This window comes from Aulonocara stuartgranti (genome assembly GCF_965226115.1).
Source record: "Aulonocara stuartgranti genome assembly, chromosome: 7".
NCBI lineage: Eukaryota > Metazoa > Chordata > Actinopteri > Cichliformes > Cichlidae > Aulonocara > Aulonocara stuartgranti.
The window spans coordinates 31,615,500-31,642,148 of NC_138945.1; the positions used below are offsets into that span (position 1 = coordinate 31,615,500).

Below are 26,649 nucleotides of genomic sequence, written 5' to 3' on the forward strand. Positions count from 1 at the left end.
ATAGCTCTGTGATTTTGTCTTCTTCACTGAGACAATTACCAAATTCTCAAAAATGTAGAAGATGTTGCAGTAGTTTCAAGGTCAAGTTCTGTTCATCATCCCTGCTTTAATACTGCTTGTAACTCAAATTAAGGAGTTTTAATTGGACACGGCAGGATTTCTTAGCTCTACAAATAGTGCACTATATAATTCTTTTGAGATTTGTAAATGCTACTTTAAAAAAATATTATTAATATTTTTAATATAATTATATTATATTTAAAAATAGTAATAAAATAGTAATAAAATTCACACTTATCTCTTCCATCTCTGTGACTAAATATCTGGTTAAAAAAAAAACATAGGAGGCCTTAGCTTCTAAAATATAAATTACAAGAAAATTAAACATTTTATAGAGTTGCAATATTTTCATTTAAGATGGCCTCAGACTAAAGTAAGCTTATTTCTGGGGACTTTCTCTGTATTTTACAATACCTTTGTAGTCAATTTGCTTTATAACATAACTATACCATGGCAAAGTTTTAGGAAAGCAAATGTCCAATTCTATTAAGTAAACTAATCCAGGGAGTGCATAATATAATTGCTAAATACATTAACACACCCCTGCACTTGAGGTCTCCAATAAGCACTTTAGCACAGAAGGTGTGTATTACCCTGATAAGCGTTTAGTGGGTAGAAATGTATAATCAGCCAATCAAAACTGACTGTTTCAGTCACCAATCTGAGAATGAAAATAAGTTGATGATCTTATCAGCTGAATGGAATCCCCCTATCCTACATTTACAGGCAGCGATGTGCTTCACAATAAAATTACAGTTATAAATATTATTTTATTCCATAAAATAATTATTAATAGCCATATTTAATTTACAAACATACCAACTAATGCTAGTTTTAGACATACTTGATGAATATGTGTAAACAAACAAAGTCGCATCAATGTGTAACTAATTAATTGATTGATTGACTGATTGATCATAATAACTGAGGGGCAGGTAGGGGTTCGGGCCATATTCCAAGTGAGTCAATCTTCAGCGGTCTCCCTTTTTTCCCCCCTTTCCTTATTAAATAATCCACAGCTTTCATTAAATAGAAAGAAAAAGAATAAGTAAAAAAGGCATCTTGCTTTTGACTTTTTTAGCTGGCTTCTCATCAATGAGTGAGATTTTAGAATACTGAAAGAAGAGATGCCTTCTTGACATTTAATTGGCTAAACATGGTTGCGTATCTATGCACTACAATACTACATCTTCCATACAGTAACTTGTACAATCTATATTTTTAATCAAAGTATATGTTAAATATATATTTAACATAAATATACTAAATAAAATGTAATCCTTACCTTATCAGAAAGAATGAACAACCTGTAGATACCATCTTATAAAATTGATTAATTCCACATGGAGGGTTGCTCAGCAGCTCGTAATAGCAATTCCCTGTATTTTATAAAAATATTTACCCAGGTGTACTGGTGAACATTGTTCAGTGTCAATCAAACCAGCAAATCTTCCTTCAAGTTAAAAAAAAATATACAAGTGCTGAGTTCCTGATTTCTACAACCGAAATAGCCAGCACAGCACAAGTAGATGATCACACAGCAGTTCACCCTCTGTTAAGTAGCTATCCCTCCCACCCTCTTGCATGCTTTCACTGCACTAGCTCTCTCTCTCTCTCTCTCACTGTTCTCTGGGAGTGTATTCCAGTGCAAACCTAATCTGAGGGTGTAAGACTACCAGCTTTTAGCTGATCACAGTCACTGTAAAGAGTCATTGGTCAAAATGTATTGTTTTTAAAACTTCAAAAACATTCAAGCTAAACACATTGGCAATACTACTATCCCTGAGTGACTAAATGAGAATTTGTGGAGTCGAAGGATAATATGTATAAACTTTAAAGCATATTCTCATCAAGTATGGGTTATGGATTTGCCTCCCATGATTCCTTGCTGTCGTCAAGTTTGATTAAATTACTACAATCTCATTCCAAACCTTTCTTTGAAAATAAACAAGCACGTATGTTTTAGGGTATCAAATCTAGCATTTTCATTATGCTAGTCACTGTGACACCACGCGAAAACTTTCCAATTCTAATTAATTATAATCTTTACCAGCAGCCTTGTGTGATAAGTATTTCCTTGCATCATTTAATGATTAGCACTTAGACAGCTTTCACCCTTGATTTATACTCATGTCTTCAATCACTCATTTATAGTTCATGTTCATCTCAACCACTTCATGGAAGTCATCATTATAATGAAGGCATGCAAGGGCTATATGCCCTGCTCCTTCATTGCCATGCTATTAAAGCTTTAGTCAGGGAGGATGAACTATAGTTATGACTAACAAATCCCAATATTGTCATTATGAACACAGTAAAGTCCAGTCTTTCTGACTGGTCTTAAATTATTAAATTTAACATCTAAACTTAAAATTCTCCAGAAATGGTAATGCAGATTGCACCTATATTTGGTCACATTACAGTTGATTCCATAATGCCACAATTGCCTTTTTAACAAAGGTCATTTGATTTGTAAAAAACAAACAAACAAACACAAACACTGGGCTAAAGATACTGATTACAAGCTATACAGTATATGGAGATATGTGTCACTGCATATATTCTGTTTTCGCACATTCTGATAAAATACACAACAACCATTTAGTAAAAGAAACAAACATAAAAAACATAAAAGAAACACAACATAAAAAGAAATACTGGTAGCCACCGCTACACCACAGCCTTCTAACAGATGTAAAAATGTAAGATTTTAGTTGATTTTCAAAAAAGTTGACATCTGAACTTGACCTTGATTTCAAGGTCACTGAGTTCAAAGATTTTTAGTGGCTGCAACTTGGTAATTATTTGAAAATCTTTGGTGACGTCCTTCTTGAGTTATCGCTTTCAGGAGATTTTCAGATTTTATCCCTGAATTTGTCAAACATAGCAGATATCCTTGGAAGAAGAACATAGTAAGGACTTTTGTGAGCAAAACATCTACTAATGCAATATAGATTTTTCATGCAGTGAGTAATCTGCCTAAAATCAACACTATATTTCTTATTATGAGTACCACATGAAGAGAGTAAATTCCACATTTAAGACTTAATAAGATGGAGAGGAGACAAAGATATCTCATATAAGTTACAAAATGAAGACTACTTAAAAATTAGAGGATCATAAAAACTTTTGCTGGGTAGTTTTAACAGAGGAGCACATTGTTAGTCGTGTGCCTGCAATTAGGACACCAATTCACTAGAAGTAATATCATTCTAGCACATTTTAGTGCATCTGCATGAACATTCAGAGAGACTAAACTCAACCAGTTTCAAAGGATTGTATGTATGAACGTGCTTGCAAATATTGTGTGTACAAGGACTGGGAAAAGAAGAAAGTTGGAATTAAGGGTTAATAACAGATTGAACATTGTTGGAGGAACTGAAGTTAAAATACTGCATACCTCCCGCAGTTGAACTCTGACTTTAGTGATGGCCTTCATCCAATGAAGTCTGGATTGGGAAAAGGGTAATGGTGGTCCATCATCATCATGGAAACTAGGTCTAGGTTACATGGATTGAAGCATTAGATGAAAAGAAGAGAAAGAGGAAATCTCTCAGTTCTCAGGCATTTTCATTATATCAAACACATTTGAATTACAAGCAAAAATGTACCTGTGGAGTTTGGGGGATCCTGTCTCTGCTGTAGTATCACTTTTTATGTCCTGTCTTTTGTCAGGGGACAGCCTATCCATCTCCCGCTCACTGACCACAGAGTGTCCATTGATGGAGAGATTTGTGCCATTTGTGCGTAGCTGCCCATTGGTAGAAGGGTGAAAACCAGTACTATGATAGGAGTGGAAGGACTCCCCCAGTTCTGACCCTCCAGTGCTCTCGTGGCCAGTCTCACTAAGCTGGGAGCTGGTCTGGCTAAGATTTCCTGATGACCCAAAGCGACTACTTTCCACTGGACTACAATGGTGAGAAAGGAGTGAGAAAAACATTCAGAATGGTGAAATATCATTTCTGAATATTTTATAGTTTTAAGTTTGCACTACAAAAGACTGAATGGATTCGTAAAATATGATGATTACTAGATGTACACGTAAAAAAATATTTAATAAATAAAAGTGTATAAATTAAAGCAGAATTCCATGACAATGTTGCAAACAACTTAATTCATAAAATGTATATAGCCCAATTCACAACAACAGTTGGCTCAAGATGCTTTACTCAATTGCTGAAACACATACACACATATATGTGTATATGTAGAGAGAGAGAGAGAGAGAGAGAGAGAGAGAGAACGGTATAACAATAATAACAATATAATGATATAGTAATAAGAATGTTTGAGTACAATGTAGATTCAGCCAGAAAGTTAAAACTCAATACAACATTGTTGTGGAATTCGGATTTAAAATGACAAATGATACAGCAGATACTAAACACAAAAAGGCCACACTGAACAACACAGACAAAGACACAAAATAACTAAATTAGTGAAAATTGACTGCAAAACTGAATAGGAAAAACTTTTTTTTCCCAAAATTCCCACTTCACAAATGGGGGCAGGGAGGGAGGATGCCATTTATTGTACTTTTACTAGCCTTTTTGTATTCAACAGAAGATTGGACTGGTTGTCCAGCTGCACTCCAGAGTTAGGACCTGCAGAGGGGTGAATTTCTACAAGCCTTTCCTCCTCTTTTGGGGTCAGGGATGCTGAAGGATCTACATCAGGAGTGGAGATGCAAATCTGGGGAGTTGCTATATCATCTGTGGAACCTACCGGTACAGTTTTTTCGGCTTCAGTTGTTTCGACCTTTTGTACAGTCTCATTGCTTGCTGAACTGTTGTTAGTTTGGAGTTGAGAAGTTATAACTGGGACAGCTTGTGATTTGGATGGCTGTGTCTGCTGAGGAAAACCTGCATTTTCCCCCAGTAATGAAATGGTGGATGGCTCTTGTTTTTCAGTATTAGGTTTTTCCTCTTGAAATACGCCTCCAGAAAGGTTTTTCAGCCCTGAAATTAGGCTACTACCTCCTTCTGTCTGAGACAATGATGAAGCAAGTGATGGTGCTGATGACATCAGGGATCCAAGAGATTTTACTGCATTGCTCTGTGCTGATATAAACCCAAACAAAGACTTAGCTTGAGAAGGCTCTGCATTGTTGGGCAACTGATTAGGAGGTGAAGTAACATTAACATCTGCCTCTGTGACATCAGGTGGGACTGACTTGTCACTTTCTTTACTCTCAGGGTCCTCTTTAATAACCATGGGCTTCTCATGTATCACTTCTCCCTCCCCTTCTGGCTTTTCTTTTTCATTGTTAACTACCTGATGAATGACAGAAATGTCTTTTGCTGCACTTGAAACAGTAGAAGTTTTTAAACAAGCTGTTTCAGTTTCCCCAGCACTGTCATTTATTAAGCTGCCAGGCTTCACTTGATCTTTATCTTGCAATGTTGAGCCCATCATTATATTTGCACTGGTGATTGGTTTGGGTACCGCTGGCACAGATTTAGATGGCTTAGGTGGTTGTCCCATTGCACTGGCTGTTGGTTTTGGTATAGCTGGCACAGATTCAGATGGCTTAGGTGGTTGTCCCATAGCCCCAAACAAAGATCCTCCTATGCCACCAAGTAAAGTTGATGCTCCAGTTTGTGATCCTGCAGTCTGACCAGTAGCTCCTCCAAACATTCCTCCAAACAAAGAACCACCAGCCTGAGGTGTAACTCCAGAAGCTCCAAACATTCCACCCAGTAATGAGCCACCACTCTGGGGAACTGCAGATTTGGTGCTGGATCCTCCCCCAAACATCCCACCTAATATTGAACCTCCGGTGGTGGGGGCAGTGGCTTGAGTAGCAGACTGAGGAGCGGACCCTTTAAATAAGCCTCCAAGTAATGATCCACCTGTCTGGGGAGACGCTGCCTGGGCACTGGGGCCTCCAAAAATACCCCCTAGTATTGACGCACCAGTCTGAATGGAGGAAGGTTGGGGTGCTGTTCCTGCCAATCCAAAAGGCTTTTGCTGTTGCTGACCTTCAGTGGGAGTAGGTGTTGGTTTGAAAAGGGTGGACGTGAAGCTAGTAACTGTATCTGACTTGTCTGGCACTGGAGGTTTCTGCTGTTCTTGGGCCAAAGAACTTACAGACTGAGGGAATTGCATTTCCTCTTCTGCATTAGGTGTTTTTGTATCTTGACTCAACTGACTACTACTTGCAATCTCTGAATTTACAATTTGTTCTGTTGATGCACACATTTCAAACTCTTTAGACTGATTTTTTTCAGATAAAGCAGTTTGCTTATCAGTATCTTGGCAACTTACTTCTTCTATGAGACTATCCTCACCTTTAGACAAGCTTGCAGCAAGAGGCTGAACTTTATTCTCAAGTGTATTTGGGATTTCCACTTGATCGTTGCTTTTGATCAAAGTATTAATTTCACTTTTATCACCACCAGTTGAAACAGTTTTACTGTCAATGGCTTTTTGTTGATCAGTTACAGTTGATGTAGTGCTGTTGAGAGTGGTAGTTGATATTTTGTCATTATTAGATGTTGGAGTAGTTGTTGCATCTGAAGTAGAACCTCCAAACACTGAAAACAAACTTGTGTCATTTGGACCAGAAGCGCCAGTTAAAATACTACCTAGAAGAGATGTACCTGTCTGTACACCAGCTGTTGGAGATGGTGAACTGCCCAAAATCCCTCCGAATATAGAGTTTTTATTTTGAGTTGCGGAAGTCTGATCAGCCCCACCAAAACTTCCACTTGTGGACCCACTAGTTTGCACAAGAGATGAAACTGTTGAACCACCGAATATACCACCCAAAATAGACCCAGCAGACTGGGATCCAGCAGCCTGGGAAGCAGATCCTCCAAATAAGCCTCCAAGTAATGATGACTCTGGCTGTGATCCTGTAGTTTGGGGAACAGAACCACCAGTCTTGTTGAGACTAGCTTGTGGAGCAGTCTGCGGTACAGACCCTCCAAATAACCCACCTAGCAATGATCCTCCTACTTGAGATGATGGTGTTTGAGGTGAAGAACCTCCAAACATTGCCCCTAACAGAGAACTTCCAGTCTGTGAAGAGGGCTGAGGGGCAGAACTTGCAAACACTGAAAATAACCCCTTGGCTGATTGGTCTTTCAGGCCCGATGATCCAGGTGTAGATCCTGTAGTTGACAGATCTGTTTTGGTAGAACTTGGCTCAGTGCTGGGTGTAGAAAATAAAGAAAGAAAACCTTTTCTTGGCTCATCTGAGATAGATCCAGTTGAAGATGGAGGATGTGGGTCTGATCCACTAATCACGGAGGCTGAAGGTTCTTTAGAAAAAGAAGGATCCTGGGGTGCACTCTCTGTGCTCATTTCCTTATGCACAACACCACATTCTAAATTTGAGTGCTTAGACATAACATCACTGGCTTCAAATGAGTCACCACAAGTATTTGTGGTAACTACTGTAATATCACTAGATGGGACAGCATGCACTTGACAGGAGTTACTATCAGATTTGTTCCCTGAGAATTCACTAGAAGGGGCATCTTTGAGGACATGGTCACTTGAAATAGATGCCATCTGGGAAGAACTTTGTTTTGAATGAATAGCTGGGGACTCTTTGGCAGAGGTGGCAGCAGATGAACTGGGAGTCTGTTGTGGTGTTGGCAAAACATCGTTAAAAACAGAACACATACTCTTGGTTGGTTCTTTTGGGACTGCAGTCCCTGGTGTGTAGGGCATGTTTGTATCCCCTCCAGTTCTTGGTGGTTGAGGGGAACTAGGACCACTAAACACGGAAAACAATGTTTTTCTTGGATTTTCAGTAGAGGCAGACAATCCACCGAATATACCCCCAAGAACAGAGGTAGCTGTTTGTCCTTGTGGTAGAGGCTGTTCTTGTGGTTTAGATTGTGCCTGTGGTCCCCCTTGTTGTTGAGTTTGTGACTGGACTACTCGTTCTTGAAATGGTCTTGTTGATGACTGTGTTTGTGGCGGGTTGGGATCACTAAACATTGACAACAGCCCCTTCATTGGGCTTTCAGCTGAACTTGATGATCCAGGAAGAATTCCCCCTAGAAAAGATCCAGTTTGATTTTGAGATTGTTGGGTGCTGTGACTGCCGAACATTGAAAGGAACCCTGTAGATGGAGGATCCTTTGGAGGGATAGTTCCCCCCTGTGGCGCCTCAGTGTTGGGCCTGGTTTCGTTAGGAGGTGCATGAGGAGTTGATGCTGACAACTTTGATAATAAACTTTTACCAAGTGTTTCCTGTTGAGAAGGCTGTGAAGGTGTGCTTGATGGGTGTGTTTGAGACAATGTCCCAGATTTATCTGTAGTCTGCTGGGTATTTGGCCCTGTAAACATTGAAAATATAGTTTTACCAAGTGATTCTTCCTGTTGACCAGTAGGACCAGACTGGTTAGATGCTGCTGATCCCCCAAATATTTCTCCAACTGAAAATCCAAACAGTACACCAGATGGTTTACTTTCAGTTTCCTGCGTTATTTGTGCAACAGGCGGCACAGATTGTGAGTGGCTGGCTGCAGAGCCTGTAGGGATACTCTGAGTAGACATTTCCAATATATTTTTATCTGGGATTAGGCTCTGCATGGGCCTAGATGAGCCACTTTGGTCTAACGTTTGCTGTCTCTGAATACCTTTAGATCGAGATGCTGATGTTAGTGAATCCTCTGTAACACTAGGTTTGATTTGCTGTTTTTGTGGTTGAGAGGGCTCAGTGCTAAACAGATTACTGATTGACCCCAAAAGATTTGAAACTCCTGTAGCCTCTTTATTTGTAGTGGCACTTCCTGGTAAGGAGCTTGTGCTGCCAGTTTTGCTCTGTTGATTTGGAGATGTGTCAGTAAATTTATTGAGAACTGGTTTGGTTTCCTCCATTCCTACTGCAGATTTTAGGAAGTTCATCAACCCTGCCTGTGGTTGTTCAGATGGTTTTCCCACTGGTATGTCCATCGGTTTATCCGATGTAGGTTGTCCAGTTGGTGCAGGTTTACTAAGATATTCTTTTGATCCTAAAGGCACTGACACATTGAGGTTTGTTGGTGGAGTCACTTGTTGTACCATGGTAGTCTGCCGCGAAAGTTTAGGTTTCTGAGTTGCATGCGAATTTGTTGAGTGTGTTGCAGGGTGAGTCACTTGAGGTGCTGTTGGTACTGTGGGCAAAATTCTACCCTGTTTGGTAACTGGCGTTTCAATTTGTTGTTTAAAGCTTTCTGTCTGAGTTACAACGGCAGTAGATTCTTCTCTGATTATCTTAGACTTCAGACTCTGAAATCCTGATGAAAGGATGCTTTTAGATTGTTTGTCAGTGGCTTGCTCACATGTGGACTTATTAGAACTGTTCAATTCAACCTGTGATGTTTTGCTGACAAAAGAGGTTATTAGGGAAGAAATCTTCTTAACCTGACGATTAGGTTGCTGTTCTCCTGGAGACACTCTTTTCCTCCATTCTTCCTCTGATACATCATCCACATGTTTTATTGTAACAGCAGTTGATGAACGCCGCCGTTGGCTAGGTTGGTAACAGTTGTAAAGTAAGTGTTGATTAGAATTTGCTGTAGGAGTAGAATTCAGGGAGACCGAAACTTTTTGAGCAAGAAATGTCTTTACTTCCTGGTTATTCCAATATGGGCCAATATGATCTCTATTATGACATGAAAGGTCAATGATGTCATTACAATAATCTTGATATACATAACTAGGCTGTCTTGGATCCATCTTAACTTTGTTTAATGTATAGGATGAGAAATCCACACCAGGCTGCCCTTGAGACAGAAATGAATTCTCAAACATTTGAGAGAATTGTTCAAGATTTAAATTCATAATCTCATTTCCTTTTCTGTAGGCAGCAGACAAATCTAGGGGGGCATTTAGAAGTTGAGAATCTCTGTGATCTTGACCTGGAAGCCAAAGAAGCTCATCTTCATTGTAAAGTGGAATTTTAAAGCCACAGACTAAAACCATCTCATTCTTCAGCCAAGCACTTGGAAAACTTTCTAACTGCTGTGCATTTCCCCAAGATTCACCTTCAGGGGCACATGCATACACATATTCTCCCACTGCATCTGTAAGTAAAGCATAAATATACTCATGATCTGTGTAAACAAAGTAGCCACAGTCACCGTCTTCTGCTGGCCACCACATTCCTTGCTCCAAAAGTGCCAGCCACTGTTGATACCATTCAGTGTCTTCAAGGTACAGGGAGTCTTCGAGGTCTATATTTGCACTTGGAGGATCTACTGGTCTGTTCAAATTAAGCTGACTGTGATGGATCATGCCATTGGTGTGAACATGCTGTGAGTCTGGATTATCCATTCCATATTGCCAGTTAGCTGAATAAGATAAGCTTGGAGCAGTTTCTTCATAATACCCTTCATGATATGAAACACCATTCAAGCTATAAGTGCTACCATCATTAAATGAATGCCATTTCCCAAACTTGGCATTACTCTGTTTAGTAGTTAAGTTCAACACACCTTCCTCATTGGGTAAATGTTCTATATTTCCCAAGTCTTCATAACTATTCCATAATTTTCTCTTTGGATATAGATCATCATTTCTATATCCTTCACACTGATGTGGTTTATATTTTTCTTGGTGATAAACAACACCTTGCCATTGCACAGTGTTCTGATTCTCAGGTACTGGTAATGGTGTACTTTCAGAACTCAGCCTATATCCTTGATTCTCTACTGGGAAATGATAACCTAGTGACTCATCCTGAAACTGCTGCCACAGAGCACTTTCACGGATCCACTGGTTTTCATCATAAGAGGGACTTACTGCATATGCAGATAACTGATAAAGGTTTTGACTTGTAGCACTGTATAAAGATGGAGAGCTTCCACCAATATATGGATGCATGGTCATGACTGGTGAAGTTGCACGACTTTGTAAAAGGGAATGGATATTTCCTGCACTATAGGCCATTGGGTTAGTTGACCTAAATGAACCAGAATTATATAACTGAGGCAAATTACCAGTGCTCACTGAGGAGTATGTCGTGCAGCTCTGAAGAGATCTTGCAAAAGTAGCTGATGTACGCAAATCCAAACTCTCAGTATCGACTGACACAGGTGCACTGATTAAAGCATGTCTACTCTTTCCTGGATTGAGAGAATCTGGATTGTCTTTTTGTAAACCATCCCTTCCAAGGTTTACGTTAGCATTTGTTAATATGTCAGAATAAGACTCTATGAACTTGGCTGAAGTAGTCTGTTGTCCACTTATCTGACTTGTTCTTTTCTCTTTTTCTGCCTTTTCTTTTGATTGTTGTTGTGTCATATTATTGTGTGGCTGTTTTTGCAGTGGGCTTTTCATTGTAACTGTATAATTATTGGCCCTTTCTTGAGGTGGTTGTTCTGTTGATGTTTGACAGGTTGTGTGAATACTTTCATTTGATTTTGTAAACTTGTTTAAAAACCCTGAGAGCACTCCCGATTGACCCGCTGTCTCTATCTGTGTTGGATCAGTCTGGTTATGTGGTATTTTGTTTTGCTGTTGTGTTTCATAGGTGTTTTTGGGCTGCAACTGTTGAGCTGTGTTTTCTGAAGGGGATTTAAAAAGTCCAGAAAACAGACTACTTGCATGTGTTGTTTTTTGCGTTGTGCTATTTTTTGGCTGATCTTGACTAGAAACTTGGATATTCGTTGTCTTTATTGGCTCATTATTGGATTTGCTTAGTGTCATTCCATGCTGATGAGCTGATGGTTGACTTTGTGTGTTTATGTTGTCTGCTGAAGCAAATTTGAAAAGTCCAGATAGAAAACCACCTTGTTGGGATGGTGCTTGCTGAAGTGGAACAGTCTGCTGTCGAGCAAATCCTGGTTTATTTGTCTCGTATCGGACACCTTGGTGATTCTGAGGAATGTTTTTAATAGGATGACCTTGGCTTGGACCTTGAGTACTCAGTTGGCTTGGACCTTGTTGACTGCTTTGGTGGTGAACTGTTTGACTCCTTGAAATATTCTCAGAGGATTCAAATTTGAGCAAGCCAGATAGCAGTCCCTTTTCTGCAGTGTGTGTTTGCTGAGTTCTGTGTGAAGTCTGCTGCTGACCAAAGTAATTGCCGGGAATGTTCCTTTGTGCTTCACTATCACGAGATTGTCCCTTTTGTTGCAGGTTTTTGGTAGATGAAATGTTCAATAAACCTGAGAGAAGGCCCCCCATCTGTGGAGTTGAAGAGGTTTGTTCTGGGGCCGTGTGTTGGGAAAATTGTGTGGGATTATTTCTGTTGAATGGCTGATTGTTAGCATGCTGTGATAAATGGCCAGATAAGTCACTACTAGAGCCAAATGTAAGAATTCCAGATAGCAGTCCACCTTGTTTTGGTTGATTGACAGTCTGCTGCTGCATTCCAGATTTCTGATTTGATGTATGTTGGGCTTGTGAGACAGATGACAGTTTACTGTTCTGAGGTTGCTGATTACAGATTACATTCTGGTCTAGACCAGAGGGTGCTGGGGTAGGGTTGAATATGCTGGAAAACCACCCTTTCTCACTATTTTCCTGGTGCACAGGAGGATTCTTGGTCAAGGTGGTCGAAGTTGTTGAAGTCAGATCATGCTGAGGATTCTGTGTTTTTATGGAGGCACTGATGTCTTCACTGGATGCAAACTTTAAAAAACCAGAAAGCACACCACCTTCTGCTTTGGGACATGGCTGAGTGGAAACGTTTTCAGATGAAGAGAAAGGTACTTTAGGCTTACTAGTCAATGCTAGGTCTTCAACTGGTTCCTCTAGTTGGGGGCTCTCTGTGGTTCTAAACACTGGATAAACTGCCACAGGTGGAGCTCCGTGGGGGGGAACAGGGGCAGCAGGTGTGATCAGTGAACTTAATGACTTCTTAAAAGGGCTAAAGAAACTGGTGTTTACAGAATGTGTTGGCCCAGTTGACCTTTCTGGCTCTGGAACAGGAATACTCCCTTTATTCAAAATTGACTGAATTTGTGTCTCATATAAGTTTCTATCATAATTTTGTCCTGAATATTTTTCATGTGAAAGTCTTCTTAATTTTTCTGATTCACTACCTCTGTTATCAAGCCATCTCTCTTCCAATTGTGTATGACTCTGAGAACATGTGGATTCCAACGCCTGTTTGCATTCAGCCAAATTCACATTATCAGCTGAAAAAAGCTTCAAAGGATTTAATCTACCCAAGACTGAGTTTTCTGGAGCACTTTGAGGTTTGGTTACAAGCTTGGGTACATGGTCTTTTGCACTTGTTTGAGTCTGACACCTGCTGGGAGTTTGTGTTTCTTGATGATGACTGTGTATTTTGGCATCATGTGGTGGGTGAGAAGGCAAAGAATTGAATGACTTTTCAGGAGAACTTTCTACTGGAGAGACAATAGCTACGGGAGCTGTGTTATTTGACTTAGGAATGAAGGACAACAATTTTGTTAGTCCAGATTGTGAGGATTGTGCAGATGATACTTGTGGAGATAGGGCAGGCTGTTTAGGGCCTCCACCAACTTTGTCAGTGAGAGAAGTAAACAATGAGCTCATGGCATTTTTTACTCCTGAAATGCCCTGATCAGAAGCAGCATGTGATTGGGATTCTTCTCTTAAATCCTTTGAATTACTTTGCTCCTCCCCAAATGAATCAGTTCTATTGCTACCATAGGAGGACAGCCTAGACTTGCTTGATTTAGGCAGGGATCCATATTTGCTAATTTCCTCTTCTTTTTCAGCCAGGTATTCAGACACTGTTTCAACAAGACATTGAAGCTCATCCATAGGATCAACATATTCATCACTTGGCTCTTCTACAGGAGAGAGCATTGCCTCTGAAACCCATCCTCCTGATTTAGGTTTCCCATACTTCTCCCAAAGGCTCTGTGAATGTTCTATGTGGTCCTCATAGGAGAAAGAATGCCTATCTTTATAATGTCTTTTGTTCTCTGAGCGACACTCATCAGCCATAAAGGCAATGTCATTAACACTGTCCTCTGCTCCTATAGGGTGGTGCAGAGGGCTCTCCATTTCAAAATCAAACTGTGCCTTCCTTCTAGCATCTTGCCCTTTTTTGTATGCCACATAATTCTCCAAAGTGCTGTCCAGCTCATTTTTAGCCCACATCCTTGTTTTGTAGAGAAGCCCATTCTGATATGGTCTTAGATCTGATGTCATACGCTCCTCCTCTTCCTGCATCTCTGCTACCTGTCGCATGAAAAGCTCCCCTCTTTTCTCACGGAGGAGTGCAAGGTCAGCGGGAAAGGTCTCTTTTCTCATTTTGTCTGCTTCTGGACTGAGAAACCCTCCTGGGTCTGTAATCTTTTTCTTTCGCCGACGATCAATAGTATCATAACCCTCAGGATAGGTGGCAGGCAGACCACCACTATGCTTTGTATTCTGATGGATAGGTGAACGTGATAGCTCGGAGTAGGGTCTTCCCATGCGAAAGATAACGCTGTCTTCATCATCTATAAAGTCACTTAGCTGTGGCTTGCTTTGCCCCTTGTATTTGTTTTCCCAATCTTCAACCCCCATGCCAGAATCTACAGGTATAATTCTGACTCTTCCTTTCTGGTTTAAAGAGCTTCTTTTTTTTTTTTTTATGTAAAAAAATTAATTTAATGAGGGTGTGGGAATGGATAAAGGGATGGAAAAGAGGCATACAAAAAGAAAAAATGCAAACAGAAACGCAAGTTAAGCCACACAGTAAATTATGACAGAAACAAATCTAAATAAATCTTTTTGTAATGATGACCTGATCTATAATATATATGGTAAGCAATATGTAACATTGCATTCTTTAATAAACATTTTTTGCAGTTTTTGATGATCTTAACTAAACTGCCCAGAAGGCATACCAAAAGACTAGAACATAACATGTTACACATTTCATAAATTTGACAGGGGTAATAAAACTCTTTGTTTGCAAGTGTGAGATTGTGTGCATATAGCTCCATGTTTGCACGTGCCTCACTGAATTTAGATTGTTGTAAATCCCCACTGCAACAAACACGCTTATCAGCACTTCCACAGTCTGTCTGTAAAAGTCTTAACAGGAAATGTCCGCAAAATCACCACCATATGGCATTCATGGTAGAGGTTTTTATGTTACAACTGAAAGGCATGTGTCTGTCACTGACCTATTTCCTCCAGAGGTGTGAAAGAGGGATTTCCTCTTTGTGATATACCCAGAGCATTTCAAACTAACAGAAACTTTAAACAACCCAACACACCCTCAAGACAAAAAGAAACATGAACAATGAAGGTTTTTTTTTTTTCTGTGACTGTAATCACATTTTTTTTCTGATGTAGAATTATCCGGATCAACTCCCTATCAGTCAACACAGGCAGATTTGTAGCAGTCTCACTGGTGCGCATGCATGCTACGGCAAGCACACAAGATTAAAGTCCATGAACCAAGAATATTTGTTTTCTGGACCAAATACTTCCTGACAGCATTTTACTGGCGTTGTAGTGACCATAATAACAACAAAAAAGAATATATTATTTTTGTATGTTAGTAACAATCATCATATAAACACTTTATTTTGGCCATTTGGCCAACAGTAAACAAATAATCCTGATATTCTTCCTGATGTACGGAAGACAAAAACATGGGCTTTTGATCAGGTAAACTATTCATGACAAAATTAATTAAGAGGTAATTACCAATTCTCTGTGAAACAATCTTATCTAAAGTAAACACTTCTGACTAGGTTTTAAACCCTAATTAACGGAGGCACAAGTAATGTCATTATGATACCAATTACATTTGCATGATTTACCTTTATAATTTCATTGATGTTGATTTAACTCTGGTTATTTTTGAGGTCATAATGAATAGACAACTCATTTTCAGTTACATTATTGAAAAGCACTTCTTAAGTTTTGCACTATTTGTGTAAAAAGTGAGAGGGAGAAAAAAAACAAAAACAAAAGGCAAATACAGCCATTACCGCCGTGATTATATTACTTTGCATTAGACGACAGCAGTACACAATAAAGCAACCCATCAAAACTAACTGCTGCAGCGGAAGCAAGAACCATCAGGCTACACTGCCAGTATGTGTAAGGATAAAGAGTGTCTGTTCAGGAGTGCATGAGTGAGTGAAGGTATCCCTGGGCGACCCGGTCTACCTGCTTCCTCTTGGGTCCCTGTAGTCCAGGTCGAAACTGTGGGCAGAGTCTGTGCAGCCATCCGGGCGATGCTGTGGCCGAGGCCCCATCGGGTACTGGTGCATAGATGAGTTGGGCTGAGCAGTTGTGTGGTAACGTGGAGGCAAACTGTTACTGGTCTCACTGCGGTAATCGCTATCCCGGTCATCTACAGCACTGTCCTGGTCATCCAAGGCTGCAGCAGGTAAAAAGACAAGCTCTAAACACCCCATCCTGACAGATTGTAAAATTGTTTAGTTAGATGGCTTCATTTTTCTATCAAACCTTGCTGATTATTTATGTAAAAGAAGTGTATGTATTCTTGTTTGAATTTTTATTAAATATAAAAATGCAAAAAGCTGAAAAAATAAACAAACCACAGTTACCTGATGCTAGGGGAAAAGTTAAAAATGCAAACATTTAAAATTTTCTAAAAGCTATGGGTCAAGTGCAAAGCAGTACAGGTCTTCTGCAAAAAAAGCAAAATGTTGAATACAAATTGCAAAATATGGCAGTTTCTAGACACACTCTTAACCATTATAATGATGCCTGAGTAGGACAGGAAAGCAACAAATGGACACAGAGCTACACAAATCTGCAGCCAGGAAAACTTTGTGCGGTTATTTTAATAAATGTTACTGGCCCTGATATGACAGAATTATTCTGATTATGTTTTAATAGATTTCACATCATAAAATGTCATAAAAAATTGTGCAATTGATGTAAGTATTTCAAGAACAAAATATAAGATGCAACTTTTACTAAACAAGAAAGAAGAGAGTATTCTGTAATCCTGGATCCTAGCAGAAAAATAAAAAATAAAGCTGACTAACTGACTAGCAATAGGTTTGTAGAATTATAAGAGCTAATTGTGTACAACCCTGGGGTTATTTGAAAGTGATTTATTCGAAGTAAAAAGAGTGGAGAGACCCACAGAATGGCACTGCACTCTGGTACAGTCATTCTCAATTAAGAAGGCAAGAGAATCTTCTGAATGAAAAGATTTCCATGCAGGATAAAAACAGATTTCGTCAGGATCGCTCTTATTATTTTCAGGTAAATACGGACTTCCCCTTGCTCTTATAGCAAAAATATTATTTTTTTTGTGATGCTGATTTTTGTTTATAACATACTAAAATAATTGGTCATCACTAACAGGGTTACAGTGCAACACAAGACAAAGTTTCTAACAAAACAATTTGCCTCATGTGGCTTTACTTAAACAAAACTCCCACCTGTGCACATGTAGCCTGGGAAATTCATAGTCATGAATATATCAAACCATTACATCACTGCTTGCACTGTTTGTTGCCCCACTAAGAAAATAAAGTGCTGTACACGCAAGCACTTGTGCTAAATGTAAGGCAAAGAGCTGTTCTTCACCTCTCTAGCTGTATGATCCCATAGATTCATCTACAGAATAATTTTCTATAAGAAAAGTAAAGATTGTGAACTTTATTTCTTGTTAGCCCAGTTAAGCCTCTATATTTATACACAAAAACATAAAATAATCATTTTACAAAGGGGCAACCTTGTGTTGAATTACCGAGAAGAAGACAGTTTGTAGGTGTTCACCCCACACAGCTTCATAATAATTTGTATAACTTCATATAGGAAAGCACCAAAATACACCACTTCTTGAAACTGACCTTACCAGTTCAAAGGCAACGTCTTCTAAAAGCTAACCATAAGGCAAGTATTGGCTAGGGAGATAGCTAGGCTGGGGTTTGTCGTTTCAAGTGATAAAGCCATAAGAAGTGATTCATAAATATTTAGCAAAGACTGCCACCTGTCATCTCTGTGAAGGAACTGCAATTCCCTACATTAAACACGTAATAGGGGCTTCCATTGTTAGTCAGACTTCTAGCAATGTTTGTTATGTATCAGAAGATTACTTTTCTGGATCTTTTCTGGAATGTACACAATATAATAATAAATGATATATGTGTTGTAAAAAAACATTCTAACATCAGAACAGGGCATATTGTAGAAAACAAGAAAACAGCAATGGGAGAAAATGTCAAAAGGTAATCAATGAATGCAGCAAGGAAAGAAAAAAAAATAAGTAATGTGAATTAATTGAATGGGAACCTTATGGTTTACGTGTTACAAGGGGCACATGGGGCTTTATGACATGCAGAAGGGGAATGAGGATTGGCCAAGGGGGAGAATTTCATCAAAGTGTGTTACATACTCAGTGAATCAGCCCATCCGAAATAGTTGCCTGGTAAAAGTGCAGATGTAACAAGTGAGAGGCAAGTCAGAGGAGTCGGGGATTGTGTAAACAAAGAAGACTTAAGTGCTCCTGTGTTGTAATAATTGGACAATGAGGGAGCCCCATAAGTGGCAAACAAACACATAAATTGTCACAAGAGATTTAAAAGAAAAAGAATAAAATAGAAGTAACAAGACGAATGAGTCTGAGATCCAGAAAGATAGAAAACTGGCTCCATCTAGAGGTTAAAAGTACAACACATTCAGGTACTCACAGCACTGGGAAGCCGCAAATGGCAATGGGTGACTCTGAACATCTTCCTGAAGAGAGTACTAGAGAGGACAGAGAGTGTAAAATGTGCATATAATAGCATTCTTTATTGACTGGAATAATAAACTTCATTTTATATTAAAACTTTCTGGTAAAAACTGTATTTTACCTCATCATGGATTCCCATTCTGTTGATGCGCTCCAGTTTGCCAGTCCAATACTGTGCCTCATCATCCGGGATATCTGGTACAAAAATATGCATGCAGCAACTATAAACTTCAAGCTTCATTTCCCAGTATGCTGTCATAATACATTTTATGTCTGTTCAATTTTTTATGAGCTGTTTGGAAATGAAGAAAATAGTAAGTTAGCAGAAACATACAAAATAAATGTCAAGTGTACAGTGTGGCAAGTTACAGGTTTCCTGAAAAATTATAATACAACATTAAATTTCAAATACACAAAAAATCAAAAGATACCTTTTAAGTGAAAAATACAAAATAATTACTCTACATTTACTGTTTGATATGATGTCTGGTAGACTAGTCGTACTTGAAAGGGGGATCTGCACTGCACTGTAGACAGATGCACATTAAAGGCCACACACAACACAAAGGCTAGGGCTTCAAAGACACCACAAACCCACGGCTTTAATGAATGGCTTTGGAAGCGCAGAGTCATGATGGGCTCCTGCAACCTTAAAAGGGCTCCTCTTAATACAGAGGAAGAGGCTCTCTCCCACACAGTGGACACTCTGCTTCAACTCTGACGCCTTTTGATCACAAGGCTTAAGCATTACATGCAGTGTAGTACTAAAACAGTGTAGTGGTCAAGTACAAAAAGGTGGTGGGAGCACAAAGGACACTTCACCATACAATAACTAATTAACTAATACTTTTAAATGTGAATCAAACTTTAATATTGAAAAACGTGCCAATATCAGGTAAATTCAGCTGTTTTTGATTCCTAGCAAGCACCAAATGTCAGGATATTTAGTCTTTATTTATAGATGACCGCAAACACCAAGCTGAACTACAGTTCATATTTCATCTACAGTATTGTAGTCTTGAGTCAAACCTCATTTCCTCATTTTGCTGAGAAAAATTATATAAAGGTGCAACCATTTATTGAAATATGTGGAAACATAAATGAAATACAGTATACAAGACAGAAACAGTTTCTAAATGTAATGAGCTTAAAAGTCAATATTGTCTTGACTACCTTTATCCTTTTACACAGCCTGGACTTTCTTAGGCAATCTTTCTTGTACTTTCTTTAAGTAGAGTTCAGGAATTGTTCCCCAGACATCCTGAAGGACATCTAAAGCTCTTCTTTGGATGATGGTAGCTTTTTGGACAGTTCTTTGATCCCATACCTCTTCAATAATGTTGATCCCTGACTAGCATTCTATAGTGTTCTTTTTTTTTTTTTTTTTTTTTTACCCAGCTATGCTTTAACTGCCCTGCCAGTGTGTTTGGGATCATTTTAATGCTATAAAACAAAGCCACTACCAATTAGATTCTTTCCAGATGTTATTATACAGTGAATCAATATCTGATCACCCTTTTCTGAATGTAAAATTTCATCACTTTACAACAGATCTCCAATATCACTGCCTGAGATGTAGCTTCAAAAATTACAGATTATAGATGGCTGCAGACACTCACTGTTCCAGCTCTTTCCTGATATCCCCTGGACATACTGACTAGGGCGGGGTATCGATTTTGATTTTTATAATCGATTAAGTTACGATTCACAAAGTCCCAATTCGATTCGGTTTTGACTCAGACAATTGGAAGTATTATAATTCTGATCAATTATCAGTACATATCCATAATTTACATCTATGTATAAAAACAAAGCTGAAACTTGTGAGACTTCATTAGAGGTTTAATCATCACAGGAGATTCCTTTGTGTCAAAGTAACTGAGGATAAAATGCAGAAAAACGTGAAGGAGATTTTCCTGGCCTGGCTTTTTATAGCAGATAACCACCTTAAAAATATTCTACAGTAGATCAAAAACTGAAGAAAACCATAAATCAACATATGAACATGACCTGATGCTGCTGAGGTGAAGCAGAGCGAAGTTACAAAGGTTTTTATTAGAGACACAGCTAAGCGTTTTGCAATTTGGCATAATTTGTAAAGGTTTAAATTTCTTTGATATTGAACAGCAGAAATGAGGCTTTCTTGTCAGAGGTCATTTTTGGAAAAAAAGAAAAGAAAAAGAAAAGCAGTGATGGCGACAGTGCTGAACACAACGGTAGACTGGTGCGTACTAAGCAAGCGAATAATGCAGAGATCTAAAACACAGATTTGACATGGGAAACTGTTCTTGAAGTACACTGAGAGAGAGAGAGAGAGAGAGAAAGAGCTGTGCAGGAAGTGTGATCTTATTGTGGTGGAAGCAAAACAGCAAGATTATTCAAACTAAAATCGATTTGAATCGGGAAATCGGTTTTTTAAACATACTGACAGTGATTCGAACCAAATTTTCTACATTTCTTAAGACATAAGACCTGGTGCCACTGATTTTTAATCCAGTATGTGTGTAAACTGATGTGGACCTTGTTGTGTTGGTACCTTTGAGAGCAAATAAAGGTAAGGGAAATTCCAACATTATCAGCATCAACCGATTCTAAGAACTTAATACTCTTGTCAACCTCTGGCTAGTCCAGAAATCAGTAGCTGGAATTATAGTGGCTGTCTATCTTTTTACACACAGTCTGTGATCTACCACTCTACCAGATTTTCTGCCCCTATGTAGCCAAATAAATAAATGCACCTTTAATGAAATCTGTATTCATATTCTGACATGCATCATTCTAGAAAACACTGATTAAGTGGCAAATGGACCCAAACTCAGAGTCATATATTCCTCTTTCTCATGTTAGAAATGCTTTTGGATATTTCTAATGGTTCCTAAATCCTGTTGACCACAACAGGACAACCTGGCAAAGACAAAATTATATTTACGGAACCTAAATTAATAAAGGAAGGTCTGCTATTGTTGAATTAGTGACCTCAGCTTATGCAGGACAGAAACAGGCGTCTCATTCTCAAAGGCACCAGATACGGGATGTTACACCGTCAGGCAAATATCTAAGACAAATATCTGGACTGCTTCTAGCCATAAAATCCTGCTTGGCTCCGCACAAAGGGAGAATGTTATGATGTGACCTTATATTTATCTTGTGTAAACCAGGTTGTTCTGAAAATAGGGGACTTTATTTAAAAATTAATGTGATTCCTAAACAGTTCATTTTTTTTTTTTTGTAAATATCATTGAGTTAATGTTGAAAGTCTTAAATTCAATGATTATTTGATTTAAAATCCACTGTAGTGGTGCAAAACTATGCAAAAATTATGAATCTTCGTTCAACAATTGTGGACTCAACTGTTTAGCCATTAGATTTTCTGTTCAAAAGAAATTACTACTAGGTACCGTATGTCTGCACAAGACCAGTGGATACCAGGCTATGATGTTACACACTGCTCCAGGCTCGACACTTTTTTTTTTGGTTCCTGACATTTCAGCAGGAAACATTTGTGACCTTTGAGTAACTCTCCAGATCAAGGTTTGATTCACCTTAAGGCAACCAGAATCACTAATGTATCTATTACAAAACATCTTACATAAGAGCTTTAACGGTATTTACAAGTGTGGTTCAATCAACTGAACAACTGTATGTCTTAGACTCTGGAAGTCTATTGTGCAGCTAAAATGGTTTCAGCTTTAATCTCACCAAAAGGCAGTTCGAAACGAGTATCCAACAGGACTCGATGAGGCGTCGGATTCTTCGTGCCATATATCTCATCAGCTTTCATCAGGACCTCTGCATCCAGGAAAAGCCATTCACCTGAGCCCTCCTGAAATGAAATTAAACACATTCATTTATTTACACAGACAATGCCTTTGCATGTATTCTTCAGTTTATGCTATGCCACTCATTCTTTTAATATGTATTTAAGGCAGTTTTATTGCCTGCGTTTTTACTATTTGTAGCTCAAATAGTGAAGCCAAGCAGCATTTATAATGAAGTATGTTCAATCTAGTGAAAAATTCAAAGTTCATTTTCTTAGTATTATGTGGGTCAAACAAGAAACATTTTTGTATAAACTACTTTTTTGTATGTAAAAAAATATATTTTTAACTTTTTGATTTCCAATCATCCTGTAACTGTAATCATTGTGTAACATATTTAACATATTCATCATTTTCAAATGTTTATTTTATTTGAAACTGCCTTTATACTTGAAATTTCTATATTACTTTACCTTAGGTTTAGGAATCCAGTATTTATGAACAGAATATAGCCAACACACAGGTGTCTGCATTTACTTATTGTAGCATTTGAATTTTTAGTACGACTAAAAATTCAAAGCGTCCCTTTTATGAGATCATCATTTCACATCTTTGATGTGCCAACTGGAATTACTTACATATCTCTTTCTAGGGAAAAATGCAGAAAGACTGAGCAATATTTATGTAAAGGTACAAACTTTTGTTTTGTCTTTTGTTAATTTTACTAATTTAACATCTATTGATTGATGAAGTTAAATGCTGTATCTTGTTACTTCTAATGGATGGATTTCAAGTGGCTTTTTTCCACCTCAAACGTTTGGACTAAAATTCACTTGTACTTGACTTTTGTGTGGGTGTAAGTTCTGACCTCCTCTGATTGTCGGATACTTTTTAATGGAATCCATGCAGTCCCCACCATGGTGTCCCAGATGAGACCTTTGTTCCACACCTCAACAATGAGGCCGAGGTCCAGCCGGTTGATCTCACTGTGCAAATTCAAGTAACAAATGATGATGATGATAAAATGTCACTGAATAAAAGAATGAAACAATAACTGTGTTGTAATGTAACTTCGTTATAAGAAATTTTTAAAATGGAAAAAAACAAAAGCAAAAATTAAACCAGAAATTTCTAAAGGATTGCTATCAGGAGCTACTATTGCTTTAGCTACAAAAGCTACTTCCTCATTTTGTCCTGTATTAGCTGTCATAATCATTTCCAGCCTTGTTTTGTCATTCAACATGCTATTCAAAGGGCTCAAAAACAGCTTGATGACAGTATTAAAATGGCACATGAATTTTAAAAGCAGCCACACACCAAGGGCATTTGCATATTCTCATCTGTGCCACTTTACAACTACTGACGGACCAAACAAAAACAAGATCAGAGAAAAGATAATTAAAAAAAGAGCAAGGGTGGGGGTGAGGGTGGTGGGGTCCAGAGAGCTCAGGTGCAGAGATAAAGGCCTCCTAAATCATTTGCTCATTGAAAAAGAGAATAAATACATATAGCAAGGTATTTAACTGGGGCTATTTTTAACCGGGAGATTTATTGTTGTTCATGTTGCTGTTTAGATTATCTTTCCAGTTGTGCCACCTTTTATTTTAACGTTTTGCATTATCCATGTCTTTTTTAAACATGCAAAATAAAGTGGTAAAGCCAAAATTGCTGATAAATTGCAATGTATTTTCAAATACAAATACAAGCATCATCGTTTATTTCTTTAAATCACTTTCCAACCACTTTGTGTAGACTGATTTACAACCATGTAGTCCAACCTAATTCAATTTAAATTCGTACAGGACTGTTTTTCCTTATATGAATACACATTCACCGGCTACTTATTAGGTACAATTCCTTGACTGCTCATTAAAGTAAACTTCTAATCAGTCAGTCACAAAGGGACTTAGGGTTTGGGGTAATGTTCTCGGGAAACCAAATATATTGTATGTTTGTGGTGTGCTGTATAAGACAGTTTCCCTTTGTTCTAAAAGCAAATAAATATTGCATTATAAAAAGTGACACTGAACGTGGTGTGATTTTTACTGTCCACAAACTGCTGATCTACTGAGATTTTCTTGCATAACAATCTCTAGAGCTTACAGAGAATGGTCCAAAAAAATAAGAGAAGATATCCAGTGAGTGGCTGTTCTCTTGGTGAAAATGCTTTTTTGATGCCGGAGGTCAGAGGATAATGGGCTGCGCTGAGTTGATGGGAAGGTTAAAAAAGGCCAAACACTGAACCTAGGAACAGATGACCTACAGCAGTAGAAGACCACTTTTGATGCCACTTTTGTCAGCTGATAACAGGAAACTGAAGCTCAAATTTGCACAGACTCAGCGAAACTGTACAGTGGAAAATTGGAAAAATGCTGCAGGGTCAGAATTTGGCATAAACAACACAAAAACACATTTAATCTGCCTTTTATCAAAGTTTAGACTAGTGATGGTGTCATTTTATATTTCATGGGCTATTGTCTTGGCGCATGCAGGCCCATAGCCTATATGGAGTAATGTTACTGACCTTAACAAATCTGATAGTCAGGTGCTAAAAGGCCAAAAAAACAAAAACAAAAAACAAAACATAAGAAAATGTAAAAAAAAATTTATGACTTGTTAAATTAAGAGAAGGTGCAACTGAATAAACAATTGCAGTTATTAATTTCCAAAACTGAGACAACCACTACTTACTCATTTGTTTTGTTCAGATGATGTTTTTAGACAATATATTTCAAATGTAACATAAAAATCCTAAAAAAAAATAATTGCATGGTAGGTACTAAGATACAAAGTTTGAAATTGTAAAGTTCCCATTTTCTGCTTAAATTTAAGCTGGGTCGCTGTAACAGATGGTGCTCAGAATTTGCTGGAAAGCCTGATGAATAACCTGGAATTACACCTAGTGACAAAGCATGAATGGACAGTTGGAGGAAGGGGACCTGGAAAAACAAACACTGTCCCAAAAGAGGGAGTTCACAAAAGACAAACAATGGTGCGCATGCAACAAAGTGTTGCCTTTTGTGTCACCATACATACATTTCACTGGGAAAAGAAAATGGGGAAATTAAATCAATAAATTATAAGGAGGAAATGACCAACAGCTGTTTTACGATATATTGTCTTAAACTGAATGGAGTAGATGAAAAACTGTAGCGTTTAAGCATTCGGATGAGTAGCTTGGAGAGATAAAATTGTGGATGTGTTGTTTCTATCACAGAGTTGCAGAGTGTGTGGTTTTTTATGTATTAATGTTTGATTTTGTTCCCCATGATAAATGGTGTGTTTCTGTATTTGCTTCTGTATTTCAGATTGACTTACAACATGAAATCTTGCTCCCAGCAGGGCTGGTCCCCACGCACAGTGATAGTTGTGCTTTTAACATTTTGCACTTTCAGCGTCACATAGGTGTTGAACTTATCTGAAACAGAGGAAAAGGCAGATTACGATTTAATTATAATGAGGAGGCAGCAATGCATTGAAAGCATATGGAGGAGAGCGAGCGTTACGCATGAGTTAACAGGAATATATGGGATTCATTAAGCAGTAATGAAGACACATAGCATAGTAAGACTCTGGACAGTCTACTATTGGATAGAACAACAGAGGTGATGTTTGAACTACCATGCCAGGTCTACCTCTGTTTTCTGTAGGAGGAAAATAAAAGACATCAGGACTATCAGTGAGAGTAAAAGCAGATAAGTCTCCTCCCCCGACTATATCAAGCCAAACCCAGGCCAGCAAATCAACACTGTTAATCTCCAATGAGAGCCAAACCCTCACAGCACATAGTACTACAGGATGTACAAATACATGGTACGTCTCTAGTCCACTATGAAGTGCAGCTGTTTTTTAAAATACCCTTGTCCTCTAAAAAATACACGTTGTAAAGGAAGCATGCCTGCTCATGATGTAATAAAGCTGAAGTCACTACTGACCTGTTACTATTACAGAAAAGGTCTCTGTCAGCCCTAATATCATCAATACATAGAATATAGTTGGTTTAGTTGCATTTTTAACATTTGACGCAACTGTTGACTGTGTGACCTATACACAAAAATTGAGCCCTGCTAGGAGTCTACTGCCTGTGAAAACCACTGAAACATTGACTCAAATGTCTGTGTGCGTGTATACAACTTTCACACCCAGTTATCTCAGTCAACTTCCTTCCGCCAGTAGTGCTGGACAGCCGATTCTCAACAACTGTATGCTTCAGCGGTCAGTGCTGAA

The 26,649-nt window shown here is 38.4% G+C and overlaps 1 protein-coding gene across 1 annotated transcript in view; it reads right to left on the reverse strand.

Moving 5' to 3' along the window:
• The window catches only part of LOC309709893 (uncharacterized protein), a 65,261-nt gene that overhangs the window by 24,422 nt on the left and 14,190 nt on the right, over positions 1–26,649 (reverse strand). The window contains 10 exon segments of the mRNA XM_082538831.1: positions 3,461–3,560; positions 3,672–3,968; positions 4,607–14,563; positions 16,114–16,327; positions 18,326–18,355; positions 18,621–18,678; positions 18,786–18,859; positions 22,364–22,487; positions 23,291–23,408; positions 25,741–25,840. Of these exon segments, the coding sequence (XP_082394957.1) occupies positions 3,461–3,560; positions 3,672–3,968; positions 4,607–14,563; positions 16,114–16,327; positions 18,326–18,355; positions 18,621–18,678; positions 18,786–18,859; positions 22,364–22,487; positions 23,291–23,408; positions 25,741–25,840 (11,072 nt within the window).